Source organism: Panthera uncia (assembly GCF_023721935.1).
Source record: "Panthera uncia isolate 11264 chromosome B2 unlocalized genomic scaffold, Puncia_PCG_1.0 HiC_scaffold_25, whole genome shotgun sequence".
In the NCBI taxonomy this organism is placed as follows: Eukaryota; Metazoa; Chordata; class Mammalia; order Carnivora; family Felidae; genus Panthera; species Panthera uncia.
The window spans coordinates 6,030,662-6,051,196 of NW_026057581.1; the positions used below are offsets into that span (position 1 = coordinate 6,030,662).

Here is a 20,535-nt window from a genome sequence, read left to right on the forward strand (position 1 = left end):
TCCTTTGCAGTCAAATGACCTGTTTTGATCGAATGCCACGGTTAACCCAATGTATCAATCTGCTGTTCATCTTATGTCATTTTTATACCAGCGGGCATGGATCCCAGTCCTAGGGGGTTAAATTTATGAATTCTCCTTCTCCATTTATGAAACTATTCTTCCCAAAAGAGAAAATTTCAGCTCTCAAAATCCATTATAATTGCATAGCAAAATTACACAGTATCCATCAAACAAGTAATTCCATTATTGAATATAAGAAGCAAATACTTCTGGAAAATAGTCCTATACTGAAAACATATGGTGCACAATCTGTAGAGTTACATTTTAGAAACCATGATGCCAGATGAAAAGATAAATAATCAAACATTGAACTTCAGTCAGCATTTAATCCAAGGGCTTCAAAGAACTTTACCAATAGAAACCAATAATCTTTGCAAAAGGAAAGCTTAAGATATGAATGCTTTTGGAATGAATCCGAAACTCACTGGACACATTAGGACTACATCACATGGATCCGTTATTTATTTATTTTGAGAGAGAGAGCACAAGTGGGGGTGGGGCATAGAGAGAAGGGAGAGAGAGAATCCCAAGTAGGCTCTGTGCTGTCAGCACGGAGCCTGGTGCAGGGCTTGACCCCATGAACCATGAGATCATGACCTGAGCTGAGATCAAGAGTCAGATGCTTAACCAACTGAGGCATCCAGTCACCCTTCACATGGATCCTTTTGAAACAACCCATTCAAATTTATCTCTTGGATTAAAATAGGTCTTTTAGTATCTGTTTGTTTTTGTTAGTTTTCTGGGCAGAAGGGAAACCTATCAAATGAGTTTCACATCAAGATGATCTCCCATCAACTTGAAAAACTATACATGGTAACGCTGGTTCCCCTTCACCAGGATCATGTCTCTGTGCCTCAGTGATTTGAAGCAGACTGAGAGCTTCTGTAGGTGTCTGTTTTGCATTTCAGTTTATTATAGTTACTGGAAGACATTAGGCTAACAGCTCTTTTGAATTGATTGCTTCCTCCATTTGCATGAACTATCCTATGAGTTCTCGTATTAAACAATTTCTGTGTGGGTTCATTAAATGATAAAATGAAATCTTACTGCAGACATATATGCCCTGAACTCAAGTTTAGCTCTCATATTACAAATGACAGAATGAAGGGAGTTTTTTTCCCCATTGTAATAGCTCATTTATTTTCCCTCTGTTGTCACGCCCTTGGGTTCTCCAACAAATAGATTGCCATATAAAGATAGACCTAAATATCCAACCTGATGGATTATACTTTCATCTGACTCTGCCACAGATCCTTCTATGATTCACAGAGATTTTGTTGTTGTTGTTGTTGTTGTTTGTGTGTGTGTGTGTGTGGTGGGTTATGGCCAGGAAAGCCATGTCCTTCTTAGAGTGTGCTGTTTACATACTGACTATTCTCTATTGCCAAATTTTCCTAGTAGCCATCAGAAAAAATATATCGACACTTTGAACATTCACTGATGCCCGGTAGAAAGATTTCTAACCTCCAGATTGGCATTTTTCACTCAACTGTCACTATTTTTGTTATTCCATGAGTCTTTCCCCATTTGTCAACTACAGTGCACGGTATTTCAAAGACGGTAAACCTTGAAGGTATATGGCAAATACAAACCTAATTTCCCTTTCAAACTACCTAAATATTCAGTAATTCCTAATAGAAATGTGCTTTAAGATTATTAGTTATTAGGATTGTTCTTAATATTTTTTTAGTGTTTACTATTACATAACGTGCCCCAGTTTACCTGGAACACATAAATTAGAGCGTATTTATCTATTAGTTTCTGTTTCTGTTACCTTCATTTTGGCAACATCAGCCTGTTGGTGTTGTGGTATTGTATACGCATCACCAAAGTCTTCCCGATAAGGGAGCAACTGTCTCCAACTGTTGTGACTCATCCTTGAATATAATGTTTTATGTTTCCCAATCTTATTTATTTTTTTCTGATTGTGTAATCAGTAGTATTATCTAATACAATATTAATTTCATAGAGATTCCCTTGCAATTTTCTCACATAAGTGATCTAATGGGGAGCTCCCTAAGATGATTTTATCCCCTTATATCAAAAAATCTCCTGTAAGTTTAATTGCAGTATGTTATGTTGGAAGACAGAAAGGGGTCATGGAGATGTGATGTACCAGACTGTCTTCTGCCCTGTGACTTCACCAGAAATGCTGTCAATAACATCGCCAATGATCTTGATGTAAACCATTCAGGCACATGTTTTCAGTCCATGTATTGCTGGACCTTTCCATCTTTTAGGAGACTATCAGCTTGTGGCTTCTTTGGTGTGTCTTCTCAGGTGACTGGCTTCACCAGTGTTTTCTCTACCAGATACTTTAATGTTTATATTGCTTTGTCTATGTGCTTTGGCTGTCTTCTCTTACCAGAACGTATCTCAGCCAGTCTTGAAACTCTCAATTACTGTCTCCATGTCAATCTATTTCAGCTCTGTTCACTTGGATGGTGCCTGACTCGTAAGCTTGGTATCTATAGATTAGATGAAGAATATCTGTATATATGCCCACATATACACATTGCATATACATATATACATAGCATATACATATATAGAGATAAAGATATTACATCTTTGTCTATACCCAGACTGTGAAGATAATCTTTTACTTTCTTCTAAAAGCTAGTGGTTTTAACTTGCACATTTAGGACAATGATATCTCCTAAATTACTTTTTGTATATGATTGGAGGTAAGGATTGAGACTCTTCTTTTTATATTGACGCATCCAATTGTTTTCATGTATTTATCCAGGTGTTATAGCACCATTTGTTAAAGAAATTTCCCTTTCCCCATTAAATTGCTCTGGCGCCTTTGTCAAAATCAATCTGCATTCGTACTGTTCACCTGCTTCTAGACTCTATATTCTGTTCCATTCCTCTGTTTGTATATGTTTATGCCAATATCGCTGTGTCTTGATTATGGTAGCTTTGTAGTAAGTCTGGAAGTCAGTAGTTTAAGTTTTCAATTTTATTTTCCATTTCCAAGATTGCTTTAGGTTCTTCTGAGCTCTTGGATTTCCATATAAATTTGAGAAACTCTTTGTCAGTTTCAACAAAAATGTTTGCTGAGATTATGATTTTGATTGCATTGAATCTATCAATCAATTTGTGGGTAACTTATTTCTTAACATGCATATACATTCACTTATGTCTCCTTTAACTTAGAACCGTCTTTGCAATTTTTTTAGAGAAGTAGTGTACCTGATGTTATTTATTCCTATTTTTTGACACTATTGTAAAGAGAAGTTTGAAAATTTCATTTCCCAATTGTATAGCACTAGTATATAAAAATATAATTGAATATGTATATTGTTAAATCTATCCCACACATTTTAATATTCTTAGGTATTGTTTTTATTTCAATTCCCAATTGTTCCTTGACATCATTTAAAAAAATACAAATGCTTTTGTATTTTCATCTTGTATTCTTTGATCTTGTTAAATTTACTTATTACTCCTAGTAATTTCTTGTAGATGCCTTATGACTTTCGTGTAGACAATTGGGTCATTTTTAAAAACAGGTCCCATTAAAAAAAAAGATATATATATATATATATATATATATATATATATATATATATGTCTTGTTTTCTAGGTTTATCTTGTATATATTTGCCCTAGAACTGGAATCACCCATTTCCTAAAAAAGCCCAATGTTGTAGGCAAGAAATGGTATGAGAAAAAAAATTGGTCTCTAAGGGCCCTCAGTTATACTAGGACAATGTTACTTCTAGGCTCTTTTACTGGAAAAAGGATGTATATATTCAAATCCCATTGGTTTATGTTGGTGTTTTCAGTTCAATTTTAATGTCTTAGTATTTCACTTAATTTGTCTATTTTTGATTCTTAACATCATTAACATGACTTATTAATTATATGGTCCCTCAATGAAAAAGGACTAGTTTCAAAATAGCAACAAATAAAATTAGCAAGACTACTTTTTAATCGAAACCACTTTTAACAAAAACTACTTACTGGCTTTTTTAAATTTAATTTTGTTCTAGTTTTTCCTAAACATCAGCCTCCTAAGTGTGTATAGCCAACGGTGTTCTTTATTCTAATGCTTTTGTTTCTAGTTTAGATGAAATGGATTAATTGTAATGGCATTCGATATGAATTTTTTTTATGTATTTATGTTACTATATGTCTTATTTTGTATTTAGTTGGGGCATTTTTAGAATTTTGACCAATTAAAAAAATCATCTCTTTATTTTCGTATTTCAAATCTCAAAACTATATAGAAAATATAGGAGTTTCGCTTCCACTCGTGAACCTTTCCCACATTGTACGTATCTGTCCAAATATAACTGCTTGTGCTTAAGAAACTACACCTTATATCCCTCTCCCAACATACACATTCTCCATAAATCATTAATTTCATTCGTTCTTTTTACTATTCTTTAGTTTCTTTTTTGCAAATAGTACCAAGTTCGCTCTTCCTTTTTCTTCCCCAACAGGAGTAGGTATATCACATAATATATACTACTCTGCTCCTTGGTAGTATGCCCTGGACGCGTCTTTGATTTACTCTATAGGAATGATCCTCGTTTTTAACACGCCTAGCTAATGTGATACCCAAGGCACTCTGGCAAGCAGCACTCCGCCCTCGTCCCTGTAGTCCTCATGGAATCCCTGCAGGGAGGCTGCCTAGAGCTGCATTACACCGCACCCCCGCCCCCCCCGCCCCGTTGAAGGACTCACTCCTTCAGCTCTTGGTGGGGTTGGTACACCTCTCAGCCGAGACCCTTGTTAAGACTCGTCTTTGGTTGATGGGCCTTACCCCATGCCACAGTCCTTCCCAATGTTTGGTGGGTGCACAAGTTCAAATGCAAACCCTGTCTCTCCAATTTGAAAGGACCCTAGTGGGGGGACCATTGTGCTCCATGCTTCCATTAAAATTGGCTGAAGGGGGGGCGCCTGGGTGGCTCAGTGGGGTAAGCACCGGACCGACTTCGGCTCAGGTCATGATCTCGAGGTTCATGGGTGTGAGCCTCGCCTCAGGCTCTGTGCTGAGGGCTCAGAGCCTGACGCCTGCTTCGGATTCTGTGTCTCCCCCTCTCTCTGCTCCTACCTGCTCACATGCTCTCAGTGTCTCGAAAATAAATAAACATTAAAAAAATTTTGGGGGGCTGAGGTCTTTGTGTGATATTGTCACACTAAAACTTGTCCCCTGCCCAATCCTGCAAAACACACTCTCCAAGACACTTCCTGCGCACAGTTACTTTACAGCTTCTGCTGCCCAAGGAGCCCAACCTGTGACATGAAGTCCATTCTGTTATGATCCTAAGTTTACAGGTGGGGAAATTTTTTTATTAAGTTTTTTAATTTTAATTTCAGTACGGTTCGCATACAGTGTAATATTAGTTTCACGTGGACGATACGGTAAAAGCTTGGATTGTAACGTGTTCCTCCAGTGTTCCGCAAGACGAGCAAACATTTCCAGTAAATTTTAACTTGATAAATGAGCGATGTCTTGCCATACTAGTCATACGTGATGCCGAACGTCCCATGATCACAACTGAGCCAGTGGTTCTTGAAGTTCACTCTGATATACAAGTGTTTTCGATTACAAGCATGTTGCTGGAGCGAATTATGCTCACAAACCAAGGTTTGACTGTATGGTGATTCAACACCTTCCATACAACACTCAGTGCTCATCATGACAAGTACCCTTCTTAATCCCCATCACCTGTGTCTCCACCTACCTTCCAGTAACCATCAGCTTGTTCTCCATAGTTAAAAGTTTATTTCTTGGTTTGTCTCTGTCTCTCTTTTTTCCCTTTGCTCATTTGTTTGTTAAATTCCACACATGAATGAAATCATATGGCAATGTCTTTCCCTGACTTATTTTGCTTTAACATTATACTCTCTAGCTCCATCCATGCTGTTGCAAATGGCAAGATTTCATTCTTTTTTATCCATTCATCCTCTTTATCCATTCATCTATGGATGGACTCTTGGACTGCTTCCATAATTTGGCTATTGTAATAAGGCTATAATAAATATAGGGGTACACGGAACCCTTTGAATTAGCGTGTGTGTGTGTGTGTGTGTGTGTGTGTCTGTTTTGTATTCTTTGGGTAAATACCCAGTAGCGTGATTGTTGAATCATAGGATAGTTCTATTTTAACCTTTTGAGGAACGTCCCTACTATTTTCCACAGTGGCTGCACCACATTGCCACCAACAGTGCAAGAGGAGGTCCCCTTTCTCCACATCCTCACCAACACCTGTTGTTTTTTGTGTTGTTGACTTTAGCCATTTGGACAGGTGTGAAGTGATATCTCATTGTAGTTTTGATTTGCATTTCCCTGATGAAGAGTGATGTTGAGCATCTTTTCATGTGTCTATTGGCCATACGGGTGGGAAAACTGATATCTTCACTAGGCAAGCCACTGGCCCAAAGCATCAGCTGGAAAGCAATAGAATCTGAATTCATACACAAGCATTTCTGTACCATTGTATCCACTCTACAGCACACCTGATTCTCTGACCTCAGCAACCGTCCCTCCCTCCCTGCTGAAATACGGAAACTTCCTTCTAATGGATTTTCTTTGCCTTTATTCCTGTCACCCCGTCTAGTCTACAGAGGGATCTCACAAAACCTCAAAAGAGATGATTCGCCCACATAAAAATCTTATACACACTCTTCTTGGGTAAAAGACAGAGTAAAGAGTTTTCATGACTCATAGAGCTCTCCCTTTGCTAGGGACTAAATTGTCTGCCGCCAGAATCATATGTGGGAGCCCTACTCCCAGTGTGGCTGTGTTTGGAGATAGAGCCATTAACAAGAGACGAAGGTTAAGTGAGATCATAAAGGTGAGGTCATAATCCAGGAAGAACTGGAAAGACCATGTGAGCCACCTGCAAGCTGGAAGAAGGCTCTCACCAGAGCCCAGCCACCCTGGCACCCTGCTCTTGGACTTTCAGCCTCCAGAACTGAGAAAATGAATGTCTGTTGTTCAAGCCACTCAGCCGTGGCATTTTGCTATGACAGCCTGAGCAGACTAAGACACCATTATTCCACCTCTGCATTTTCTTCAGGCTTCCTTTCTCCCTCCCGCCCCCTGCCCTCTTCAAGCCACTGTGCTCCAGATGCATCCATCTGAATAAGCTCTGTCCACCTTCATCAGAAGAACCGCTTCTTCAGCCTTGGTCTCCTCTTAAAGTTAACTATGCAGAGGATCTTTTCCTGAGCCCCTCAATAGGTTAGCTCCATTTGTTTATTAGCCCTCATTGTATTTGTACTTACCCATTTATTTTTTTTTTATTTAAGTCATTTTTGTAATGTTTATTTATTTTTGACAGAGAGAGAGAGAGAGACAGAGCATGAGTGGGGGAGGGGAAGAGAGAGACAGAGACACAGAGACCAAAGCAGGCTCCAGGCCCCCAGCTGTCAGCACAGACGCCGATGCGGGGCTCGAACTCACAGATCGTGAGATCATGAGCTGAGCCAAAGTCAGACGCTTAACCGACCGAGGCACCCAGGCACCCCTGTACTTACCCATTTATAATGATCACCATGTGATTTGGGATTTTTTATTGTCTTTTGTTTAGTTTTTTTTTTTTTTTTTAACATTTATTTAGCTTTGAGAGACATAGAGAAACAGAGCACGAGCTGGGGAGGGGAAGAGAGAGAGGCAGGCACAGAATCGGAAGCAGGCTCCAGGCTCTGAGCTGTCAGCACAGAGCCCAATGTAGGGCTCAAACTCCTGAACTGTGAGATCATGACCTGACTTGAGCTGAAGTTGGGCGCTTAACTGACTGAGCCACCCAGGTGCCCCTCTTCTGTTTACTTTTTATCGAAGTATAACCTAGACGGAGAAAACACACATCATAAGTGCACCGCTCTGTTCTCACCAAATTCACAAATTCTATGTCACCAGCATCCAGATTTAAAAAAATGGAACATGACCAGCACCCGGAAGCCTCTTGGGTTCTCTCCCATTGACCATCTTCTCTTGCCTGCCCTGATCACGAGCCTACTACTACTTTTGCGTGGTTGTGTAATGCGTTTTCGGTTGAACTCTGCTGAGCTGTGTTTCTCAGAACTCCCTTTCCTATATGTTTTCAAGGAGTGTGAGGTGCAAAAGGGGTCCTTCAGGGGGACTGGGATTCCACGCGTGATGTGGAGGCTGTTTGGTAGGTCACGTGCACTGTTGCTAATTGCAAGCTCGCCTCCCGTCTGTGAGGCAGCGCCTGTTCCGTGACGGATCCAGCTTCCTCTTCGCTCTGCTGGCTGCTCCGGCCACCGGGTCAGGGGCATGATGAAAATCCTTGGGCTCTGCAGGACGCCCACACCACCAGCGGCAGCGGCAGCAAAGCTGGCATGGCTTTCAGTCCAACCTCATGGGCCCTGGGTCATGCTTCCAGCTTGTTCTTTCTTTCGCGCACTTTAAATCCATTTTCCCCCCTCAGCTGCTTGCCCTACAGGCCTCAAGCTCCTGCATAAGCCTTACAGAGACTCTCTCCCAAGCAGGTAAATTCATGTTCCTATAAGAAATCATATCTATCTAGCTACCTATCTATGCATTATCTATCAATCCATCCATCCATCCATCCATCCATCATCTACCTACTGACCTACCTATCTATGATATCTACCTATGTATTATCTATCTATCTACGTATTATCTATCCATCCATCCATCTGTTATCTATTTATCTATCCATCCATCATCTATCTATTTACCTATCTATGCATTATCTATCTATCATCCATCCATTCATCCATCATCTACCTACCTACCTATGTATGATATCTATCTATCTATCTATCTATCACCTATCTATGTATTACTATCTATCTATCTATCTATCTATTATCTATCTGTCTATCTACCGGCCTATGTATTATCTATCCATTCATCCATCTATCCATCCATCCATTTATTATCTATCTTTCTATCTATCCATCCATCTATCATCTATCTATCTATCTATCTATCTATGTATTACTATCTATTTATCTATCTATGCATTATCTCTCTATCTATCCATCCATCCATGTATCTATTATCTATCTATCCATCCAACTATCTATCATCTATCTATCCATCCATCCATCCATCCATCCATGTATCTATTATCTATCTATCTATCTCTATATAAGGTTTTGCTTCCCTCACTGAAATTTGTAATTACTCATTTATATTTCATATTCTCACCTAGTCTATAAGTCCCATGATGTCAGGGATCATTCTCCATTCCCTCCTGTCTAAAATCAGCCCAAATAAGTGGTAGGGAATGTCATTTTACCCACTGCCATGAGGTGAAAATGATGCTTTCTATGGCCTGCCAACATTATAAACTCTTCCTTCTCCTTGGTCATATCATGTCTCTGTCTCTGTCTCTGTCTCTGTCTCTCTCTCTCTCTCTCACACACACACACACACACTCCAGTATAGGGAATGAACAATTTCTTTTGCAATGGGACTATCACTAAAAATTAGCACAGACCAGGAATTTTCTCTATGCAAAATGGAATTCTCTTTAGAGACTTTTTATTTATTGACCCTTTAACCCTTATATACTTATATTTAACCCTTAAATACTGTGGAAAATAAAATGACTTTGTAAAACCCTCAATTATATCCTTACAGTACACTGTATTTGGATCAACTCCACAAAAATCAAACAGTGATTTTTTAAAATTTTTTTAACGTTTTATTTATTTTTGAGACAGGGAGAGACAAAGCATGAACAGGGAGGATCAGAGAGAGGGAGACACAGAATCTGAAACAAGCTCCAGGCTCTGAGCTGTCAGCACAGAGCCCAACGCAGGGCTCGAACTCACGGACCACGAGATCATGACCTGAGTCGAAGTCGGCCACTTAACCGACTGAGCCACCCAGATGCCCCAAAACAGTGATATTTTGTCTGCCCATTACTCTCTCCCAGGAACCCCCCTCCCAACCCAACTTTTGTCTGCTATGATTAATTCAAGAGCTTCTTGTATTTATCACTCTAAACCTTACCTCTTACTCCTCCATAACTCTCTTTTTTACTTCTCTCTCTAAACTACCATAAGGGATTAATTAGACTAAGTTACCTTATGGCCAGCTCACCCCGTCATGTTTCTCAATGTTTGGAAGAAGTATGGTTCCTCACTTGTCCCTAAAGATCTAAAGATGGGGCAACTGTCTTATTATTTTTGGCATTCTCAGTGCACAGCCCACTTCTTGGTGCCTTTGCTTTCTAAATAACAAAAATAAATAAATACATTCTAGCCCAGAGAAGTATTCTTAGACTCAAGTACCATATCAAGTGTTCTCTGTCCACACCACGTTGCAAGAATACCCAAGAATGAAATCAAGTAAACTCCTATTTTCTGGAAGTTATCCATAGAACAGTGGTGATGTCACTTGCTGAGGTCCCACGGTGGTACAGAAAGTGTCATTCTTTACCAGTGACGTGATTTTTCCATGATTTGAAGGCTTTCTTCAGGAAAGCTTTGGTGGTTTCTGGGGCATGCGTGTTCTTATTAGCCTCAGGGATTGACCTTATACTGGCAATCTCAGAGCTGATCTGAGTGATCTTACAAACCTCTGTCCTTCCTCACCCCAGGAGTAGAGACACTGTTAGTGGTTACAGTGGTTCACGCCGAGGCTCTGATATTGCTGCCCCGCCGTCCCACAGGTCAAAATGGCCCAAGGCCCCAAATGGATCCCTCTCATTGCAGACATCCCACCATCTGCTCCCCCAGATCCAACTTGCAAATCCGCGTGCTTCTCTTCATATAATGATGATGATTATGGTTGGTATTTTGGCAAAGCTAACTTGACTTTTAAGTGGGAGGTGAGGGCAGTGTAGAGATTTGTTATTAGATGGAGACCAGGGGCAACCAACCACGGGGAAGTATTAGGCTAATATTTGCAGATGAGGAGAAACAGTACCTGACTACGCAGCTCCATTGCAGAAAAACTCAGAGAAAAAGACCAGGTGATAGTTACCCATGTGAATGAGAAAAGGGGAATAATAAGTAGAGTCTCACTAAGGCATTAGAAATGACTTACGTGTTAGTATTAGAACTTTTTATTGAAATTACTTAGTCTGTGTAGGGCTGAGGAAACCTCATGTCCTATACTGTGGACCATTTGTCCTTTCTGCAATCCTGTTTTTCTCATCCTTAGAATGCATGGGTAGAATAAATTCATAAACAACAACAACAAAAAAACCCTTTTGTTGAGGAGCTAAACTCTAGTTTTTAGCGGGGGGGGGGGGGGGGGGGGGGAGGGGGAGCTGAGAAGCAGGCAAATTAAAATAAGAATTGAAGGTCATCACTGTAAAGTCTCCCAACCTGCCTCAGGAAACATGAGGTCCTCTCAGGTTTTAACCAAAGCAGAGGATGTAAGAAGATGATTGGACACATATGGGTCAGAATGTTTTGTGTCTCACTTTCAAATGAACTGTGCAATTCAAGTACATTTCTCACCGGACTAACAAAGATCACTTTGTAAGCTCTTAAGAGTAAAATCTTAAATACAACAAGGTGGTTTCCAATAGAAACATTTACTCAAATGTACAATTTTTTTTTATTATTTTGCTTTTGTAGTTAAATATAAAGATAACATAAAATGTGCTATTTTAACCATTTTTAGGCATACAATTCAGTGGTATTCATTACGTTCACAATGTTGTACAAAATCATTATATTCTAGTTCCTGATTTTTTTTTTATCATCCCAACAGAAATTCTTTGCCAATTAAGCAATAATTCTCCAATCACTCTCACCCTCAATCCCTGCCCCCAGTAACCTCTACTTTCCGTCTTTATCAATTTGCTTTTATATACATTATATCCACATATATAAATGGAACCATGCATTCGTTGTTCTTTTATGTTTAGTTATTTTACTTAGCATAATACTTTCAGGGTTCATCCATGTTATGGCACGTATCAGACCTTAATTCCTTCGCATGGCTGAGAATTATTCCTTTGTATCTATATACCACATTTTTTAAATCCATTCTTCTGTTGATGGACATTTGGGTTATTTACACCTTTCGCTTATTGTGAATAATGCTGCTATAAACACCGGCAAACAAGCATTTGAGTCCCTATTTTCGTTCTCTTTTGAATACCTGAGCGGATTGAATACAGTATTTTACATTGCATGATCTTAAGAACAACTGAAAATGTTTATCACTCTGCCAAGATATATTTTTAAAATCTGAGAAATTTTAAAAAAATGTTTATCCCTATGTATATTTTGATTTAACATAGAGCACTAAAAGTTTTATAAAATAAAATAAACTTCAAAACTTGCCTTTTTCTATTAAAATTTGAGGGCTTTAGATATGAATACCTTATTTTTTAAGGATTTATCAATAGTTAAATTTAGTTATTGATAGTTACGGTTTGCAGCTAAATAATAATTGACAGTTAATAAAACACCCATACGTGTGCTTCTCCTTTAAACTGTCATGATAAACTTGTAGATTTGTTACAATTTTTATCACCATCGACCCCGTTATTGAGAATGCTACACACAAGAGGAGAGGGTAGGCTTAAAAACTAAATAGTGGAGGGGTACCTGGGTGGCTCAGTTGGTTAAGCATATGACTATTGATCTCAGCTCAGGTCATGATCTCATGGTTCCCAGGTTCAAGTACCTCTGTCGAGCTCTGTCTCTGATGAGACAGAGACTGCTTGGGATTTTTCTCTCTTTCTCCCTCTCCCTCTGCTCCGCCCCTGTGCTCTCTCTTTCTCTTTCTGTCTTTTTCTCTGTCTCAAAATAAATAAACATGAAAAAAATAAAAGGTGGGGCGCCTGGGTGGCTCAGTCGGTGAAGCGTCTGGCTTCAGCTCAGGTCATGATCACACGACTTGTGAGTTCGAGCTCCGCGTCGGGCTCTGTGCTGTCAGCTCAGAGCCTGGAGCCTCTTCAGAGTCTGTGTCTTTCTCTCTCTCTCTGTCCCTCCTCTGCTCTCTCTCTCTCTCTTTCTCTCTCTGTCTCTCTCAAAAAAATAAACATGAAAAAAATTAAAAAAAAATAAAAGGTAAGTAGTAGAAATATTTATATTAGTAAAGGAGAACATGTTCAAATCAGTCATTGAGACAGAGTGAGACTTTATGAGAGATAAAGACATAAGCCTGAGGAGGAAAAGCAATACAACTGGAATGTTTTGCATTCTTTTAGACACCGTAGAAGGCAAGACAAAAACACAGAAGGAAGCTGAGAAAGCTGACTGCACATCTCCCGCTCTCACTTGTCCTGGTGATGAGATCCCCATTATTTTGAATAATGACCACATAATAATATCAAATGAAAGAAATGCTGTGGATCCCATAAAGTCTAGCTCTCTCCAATTTATGAGACAATCTGTAGAGTATTTCAAGGGGATTTTGCTGCAGATAACTGATGACGTTATTGAAGGGGGCGTGACACGCTGTTTTGCCTGGGAAAAAATAAAAAGAAAGGAAAAAGTCCTGTTTGAAGTGCAGATGGATCTCTTATCTCTACGAGGCTCCAACACACTACTTGGGGGAAAAAAAAAATTCCTTCCATACAAAAAGCTTAGCTTGATCCTGTATGCTTGGAAGACGTTCTGGACGTTACTGGGTTTTACTTCTCCCACTGAATGCGAAGAGACGCTCTTGAGAAATGAAACACCTAGTTACGGATCCACATGGTATCACATCCAGCATCGCTACTTGGGAGACGCCAGAAGTCTGGGATCTTAGACAAGAAGGTGAGTAACACTCTCTCTGTCTCTTTCTCCCTCTAAGTCGTCTAGAGTTCAGAGCAACCTAAGCCGGCTGGTTTTTGTAGCGCTTTACATGCAATTCCTTCACCCTCGAGGACTGTGGAATCGAGGGCAGAATACCCAGCCAATAAATGTCTGCAGCCTGACTTAGTGACTGAATGAACGAATGAATGAAGTCACTGACTCAAGTTCTCCAAATTAGAAACACATAGGCAGGATTCAAACTCAGGCAGTTGGCCTCTAAATCCCGTGTATATCTGCAGAATCGCAGTATCAGTCATGGGCCAGATTAGCCAAACCGCTTTACCAAACACGGAAAAACAATGAAGTCCAAAGATCTAAAAATCACACCAACAGAAAACCTACTGGTGCTGTTTCTCAGAAGCAGAGCCTCAGAGGGGAGGTGGGTTCAGGGCTGGCTGGCCCCATTGCTGTGTCACATCTCTAGGGACCAAAGTTGTTTCCCCCTTCCTGCTCAGCCGGCCTTGATTTGTCCTATTTACAACTCAGCGGGGATGGCTCTAGCCACCACTCAAGAGCAAAAAGCTGGAGAAAGGGAGGAGAATTTGTCCTCGACGTGTGCCTCTTTTTCAGATCAAGAACAGGTTTCCCAGAAGCCCCCATGCAATTCTGGCATGGCATCCGTTTTCCTAAATAAATTAGTGACAATCAGGGAAAGAAATTATTGGGATTTGCTTAGACTAATCAAGATTCAGCCCCCGGGATGAGGAAGTGTCAGCTGCTCTGGAAAACACATTTCCTGATATCTGAAACATCAGGCAGTCTCATGTTTTGTCTCTTCAACCTTCCAGCCTGTGCACCCTCCCAGAAGTAGACGCTAGAACCATTTTGAATTGTTTTGCCTTATTTCTTCCTAACTTCTCACCAGAAGAGAAAGAAGCTGAAGTCAAGAAACAGGACGAGTCGCTTGAGGGACCGCAACTCTGCCCTCGTTAAGGGCAAGCGTAAGATTTCTTTGAGAGGGCCAAAAGTTGCCATTGTGTTTTGATTTAGCTTGGGATCTTCGACGTGCAGACAAGAAGAATGCACGAGAAAGGGAAAGATAAGCCCTGGTGGTGTGGGGTTACATGCGGGACAATGTGGCTGTATCACACCGTAATTACAAGAGCAGTACAAGATCCTAACACGGAGTCAGAGATGCGTTTCCCATTCTCATCTGCGGCCCCTTCAATTCTCAAAGTGTAGGCAACGTTTTCTTCCAATGGCTCTGAAACTCGTCCAACGGCGAGCAGAGCACACGACTAGCAGAGCTGTGAATTGAGGATGAGGCAGCTGCTGGACCACAAAGCGCTGCTTCGTGGGCACGTTACTCCGTGTACAAGGGGCTCAACGCATTGATCCTTTGCTAAGCTAACTGAATCTGTGAGTGTCATTGCGACTCTTGGTTAGGCTACGACAGAACCAAGTGTTTAGACCATTGTCGGGCAGCTGAAGGCAAAGCCATCCCGGGCTCCGGACCGGACCAGTGTTCACAGCATTCGGCAAGACTGAGCCTTAGCAAAGGAGTCAGGCTGGTGTCCGTGGCCTCCTCAAGCTGGCTCCCTGCCCCCCACCCCCATGGACGATCACGTGCTCTCCCCAGACCGGTCACTGGTTCAGGATGCCCTCATTATGCATTTCCAAAGCATCCTGCTGATGGCAGTGATGCACGCCTGTTTCTTTTCCTCTGAGCCACATCGGGAGGGTCGATGCAAGCCGTTAGGCTCTGAATTAATTAATTAATATTAATTTAATAATAAATTATTGCGAGAAGTGGGTAAAATACAGAAAAGTATTGAAGACGCTCTAAGAAATACCTATCCATCAGCATTTTCAGGGTACTCCCATTATTATCTTTTCTTCCCAGACCGATTATGTAATCTCAAATATCAGAGGAATTGATAATCCCTTAGTTCTTCGCACGGTCCCATTTCTTTCTCTCCTTTCCTCTCTACTTGGGAGCAGCGGCTATCAAGAATTCCGAGTTTCCTCCAGACTGTTTTTCACAGGTATACTGTATGTATATGTAGTCATGGCTATTTTTGTTGCTGTTATTATTTTCATTATTTGAATAGTATTTTTAAATTACGTTTCACTATAGGTTCACTGGAAATCTGTGGAATTTTGCAAACAGTGACTTTTGGATTTTTCAGTAATAGATGTGGATGCCCCTTCTCTTTCCTCTCTCATTCTACACACCAGGACCACCAGTGTAATGTTGAGTGTTAATAGAAGCACTAAGCATCCTCATTGTATTTGGAGCCATGTGGGAATGTGTGTAACGTGTCAGTATCAAATTGGATACTTTTTATAAGTTTTGGAAGCTTCCTTTTATCAGCTTATCAACAATCTATTTTATTTTTTCTTTGCTAATAATTTTTTTTTGCTAAGAATTATTAACCATTGACTATTATCTACAGTTATTGAGAGGACCCAATATTTTCCTATTTATGTATTAATTCATTTAGTTTAATGTTTAATTATTTTTGAGAAAGAGAAAACGCATGCACAAGCACACACACACGTGAACGGGGAGGGGCAGAGAGACAGAAGGAGACAGAGGATCCAAAGTGGTCTCTGTGCTGACAACAGAGAGCCCAACATGGGGCTGGAACCCCATGAACCGCGAAATCATGGTTTGAGCTGAATTCAGACGCTAAAGCGACTTAGCCACCCAGGGACCCCTATTTTTCCTTTTTAAAATCTGTTAACTTGGGTTATACCATTGATCATTATTTCTTGTTCAATTATTTTTGCATTCTTGAAGAAAACTCCACAGATTTCATAAGCTAAGAGACTCGGTTTGTCAACATTTGTATTGATTACTTTTGCATCTCGTTTTGATGAGGATACACATTTAAAATTTTACCATCATTTTCCAATTTGGCAATTTTCTTAAAATAGGAATTATTTGATCCTTGATCATTTTGTAAAATTGTTTCTTTTGAAGGAATGGAAAAGTTTTGGCTTCTGATCCTTTCCCTTTTAATAGTTTTCACTAATATGTGTTTCCCATAGATTTTTGATTAATTTTTGGTGATTGTTTTTTTTAATTGCCTAGTCCATGAAGTTTAACAATCGATTGAATAATATCATGAAATGTACATTACATTTTGGTTTAGTTCTTACTGTATCTATCCTAATGCAATATATTGTACCTTCTTTTCCCAGTCAATATTTAGGAGATGGGTCTATTATATTTGCATTTCAAAGACCCAACTTTGAATTTGTTGGTCGTCTATATAGTTTTGTTTATTATATTCTGTTTTTAAGTTTATTATTTTCTTCCTTTTATTTCCTTTAATTTTTAGGTATATAGGATTGTCAGTTGTGAAATTAGCAAACTTATTTTAGCCATTTTTGTTGCATAATGAATATATGTATAGAAACAAAGTTATCTTAAGTACATCCTTAGTGGCAATCCACACGTTTTTAAATGTGTAATATATTCATTGTGTTACAGTACTAAATACTTTATAACCTCCATAATGTTCACTGCCTTAGCTCTGTTTATTATATAATATATATTAAATATATATTTATAAAGTAGTATATAAATATTAAAGTAATAATAGAAAATAAATATATATATTTTTTCTGAATTTCATTGGATTTATATAAACTGTCTTTTCAGTATAGACTTCTATATTCATGGCATGAGTTCAGAGAATGTAGTATATGTATTATTGACTCTTGGGGGTTCTTCGTTTCTTGATATATAGTAAATAAATTGAGTTTATTTTGTTCCCACTTTTAAGTCAACTTTACTGGAGCTTAATTTACATACAATGAAACTAACCCATATAATTCACCAAGTTATGACAAATATATACACCTTTGTAATTGTCACTACAATCGAGATATGGAATATTTCCTTCACCCTTAAAATTTTGCAGGTAATACCACCCCCTGCCCCCAGTCCTGGTCATAGATACTGCTTCTCTGCTTTTACCTACATTAGAATACTTTTGAGCTTTCTAGAACGTCATGTAAATAAACTCATACATGTATGTACATTTTACATATGGGTTTTTTTGGCTCAACAAAATGTTTCTCAGATTCATCCAGGCTATTGTGTTTGTTATCAGTTCATTTTTTTGTAATGCTGGATAGTATTCTGTTATATGAATACAACTTGTGTTTTCTTTTTCTTTTTCATGAATTCCTCCAACGATGGGCATTTGGGTTATTTCTAGCTTTTGGCTCTTATAATTAATGTAATTTCATTTATCTTTATTTTTTATTGTGGTAAGAGCGCTTACCCTCTCAAAATTTTTTTACACATGTAAAGCATTAGTGTTGAGTAAAGCTACAATGTTGTACTACTGATCTCTAGAGTTTATTCAACTGTCTTCACTAAGATCTGTTTGGCCAAAAACAGACTGTTTTGATTACTCTGGCTTTGTAACATATTTTGATATCACGAAGTGTGAGGCTTTCTCAAGATTGATTTGGCTGTGCAGAGGTTTTTTGTTTGTTTGTTCATTTGTTTTTTAAAGATATTTTGCTGAGGGTTGATGGGGGGGGGGAGGGAGGGGAGGGTCGGTGATGGGTATTGAGGAGGGCACATTTTGGGATGAGCACTGGGTGTTGTATGGAAACCAATTTGACAATAAATTTCAAAAAAAAAAAAGATATTTTGTTTGATGATTCAGCTTTTTTTTTTAACATTTATTTATTTTTGAGACACAGAGACAGAGTGTGATTTGGGGAGGGACAGAGAGAGAGGGAGACACAGAATCTAAAGCAGGCTCCAGGCTCTGAGCTGTCAGCACAGAGCCCAATGCAAGGCTCGAACTCCCAGATGGAGATATCATGACCTGACCCAAAGTTGGATGCTTATTAACTGACTGAGCCACCCAGGTGCCCCTATGCAGAGTTTTTGTTTTTGTTTTTGTTTTGTATTTTCATATAAATTTTTTTTCAATGTCTTTTAAAAATATCATTGGGATTCTGATAGAGACTGCATTGACTCTGTAGATCATTTTGGATAATACGGACATTTTAGCACTATTAATCCTTGCAATCCATGTATGTGGAATTCTTTCCATATGTCTATGGTCTAACTTAACAAGCAGTGGGGAAAGAATAGGTTTCTGATTACTATACAGCAAGGATAACCAGTATCGTTACTGGTTATAGGTCTGTTTGGACTTTCTATTTCTGCATGATTTACTCTTGGGAGATTGTATATTAGTAGAAATCTGTCCATTCCTTCCTGGTTATCCAGTTTATTGCATTTAATTATTCTTAATAGTCTCTTATTGTCCTTTTTATTTTGGTGATACTGGTTGTAATGTTTCCTCTCATATTTCCAATTTACTTAAATCATCTCTTTTTTTTTATCTTAATCTAGCTAAGTGTTGGTCACTTTTGTTTACCTTTGCAAAAAAACTATTAATTTGGTTGATTTTTTTCCCTATTCTTTTTTTATTTCTGCTTCATTTATTTATGCTCTAATCTATGACATTTCTTTCTTTCTGCTAAACTTGGGCTTAGTTTGCTCTCCTCTTTTAGTTCCTTGAAGTATAAGGCTAACTTATTATTTGAGATATTTCTTCTTTTTTAACGGAGGTGTTTATCACTACAAACTTCCATCTTAGTACTGTTTTATTGCGTCTCATACTTTTATGTTGTGTTTTCATTTCCATTTGTCCTGGGTAATTTTCTAATTTTCTTTTGGATTCCTTCTTTGACCCAATGGTTGGTCAATAATCTGTTGTTTAATGTCCACATATTTATTACTTTTTTATGTATGTGTGTTTGGTTTTCTTTCTGCTGTTGATTTCTAGTTTTATTCCACTTTGGTCAGAAAAGACACTTGGTATAATCTTAGTCTTCTCAGATTGGTTACAGCTTATTTTGTGACCTAACATGATCTAGACTGGAGAAATGCTTGTGTGTTATTGAGCAGAAAGCATATTTTGTTGCTTTTGGGTGGAAGGAGGTATATGTCTATTAGGTCCCTTTGGTCCATAGTGTTATTCAGGTCCTGTTCCTTATTAATTGACTGTTCAGTATTGAAAGCAAGACATTTAAGCATCCTACCATTATTTTATTGCTGTCAATTTCTCCTTTCAGTTCTACTCCCTTCTAGCCTACAAGGTTTCTGCTAAGAAATCCACTGATACTCTTACCAGGGTTACCTTGTGGCTGGAAAAGTTGCTTTCCTCTTGCTGCTTTCAAGATTCTCTGTTTGCCTTTGACTTTTGACAATTTGACTAGAATGTGCCTCAGTGTGGATTTCCTTAGATTCCTCTTATCTGAGTTATGTTGGGCTTGGTGGATATGGATGTCTATGTCTTTCCCCAACTTGGAAGTTTTCATCCATTATTTCTTTAAATAAGCTTTTTGGTCCTTTCCCTTTATCTTATCTTTCTGGGACTCCTATATAAAGTATATTCTTCCACTTGATCATTTCCTCAAGCTTTCTTCACTTTGTATCATTCTTTTTCCTTTTTGTTTCTCTGACTGTTTTATTTCTAATGACCTGTCTTTGAATTTGCTGATCCTTTCTTCTGGTTGATCGATCTAGTCTCCTGTCCAACCCCTCTGGTAAGCTTTCCAGTTCAGTTATCGTGTTCTTCAGCTACATGTTCTGTCTTTAGTACTTTTAAAACATTTTCTGTCTCTTTGTTGAAAGTGCATTTTGTTCCACATTGTTCTCTTAATCTCGATGAGCATCTGTATAGGAGTTATTTTTATTTTCTTTCAGATAAATGATGTAAGCCCATTGTCTGTGCATTAGACAATGTAGAAACTTCTCCCAGT

The 20,535-nt window shown here is 38.9% G+C and overlaps 1 protein-coding gene across 1 annotated transcript; it reads left to right on the forward strand.

Moving 5' to 3' along the window:
- Positions 1–8,313: 8,313 nt before the first annotated feature.
- Positions 8,314–14,012, forward strand: LOC125939508 (uncharacterized). The gene is made up of 2 exons (XM_049654967.1): positions 8,314–8,535; positions 13,197–14,012. Exons 1-2 carry the CDS (start codon positions 8,406–8,408, stop codon positions 13,739–13,741), a joined length of 675 nt encoding a protein of 224 aa, XP_049510924.1. The 5' UTR covers positions 8,314–8,405; the 3' UTR covers positions 13,742–14,012.
- Positions 14,013–20,535: the final 6,523 nt, after the last annotated feature.

Excerpts from the sequence above, each read along its gene's own strand:
- LOC125939508 (XM_049654967.1), top strand. The coding sequence starts at position 8,406 with ATGGGCCCTGGGTCATGCTTCCAGCTTGTTCTTTCTTTCGCGCACTTT. Across the intron at positions 8,536-13,196 it reads AGAGACTCTCTCCCAAGCAG|ACACCGTAGAAGGCAAGACA; the intron begins GTAAATTCATGT and ends GCATTCTTTTAG.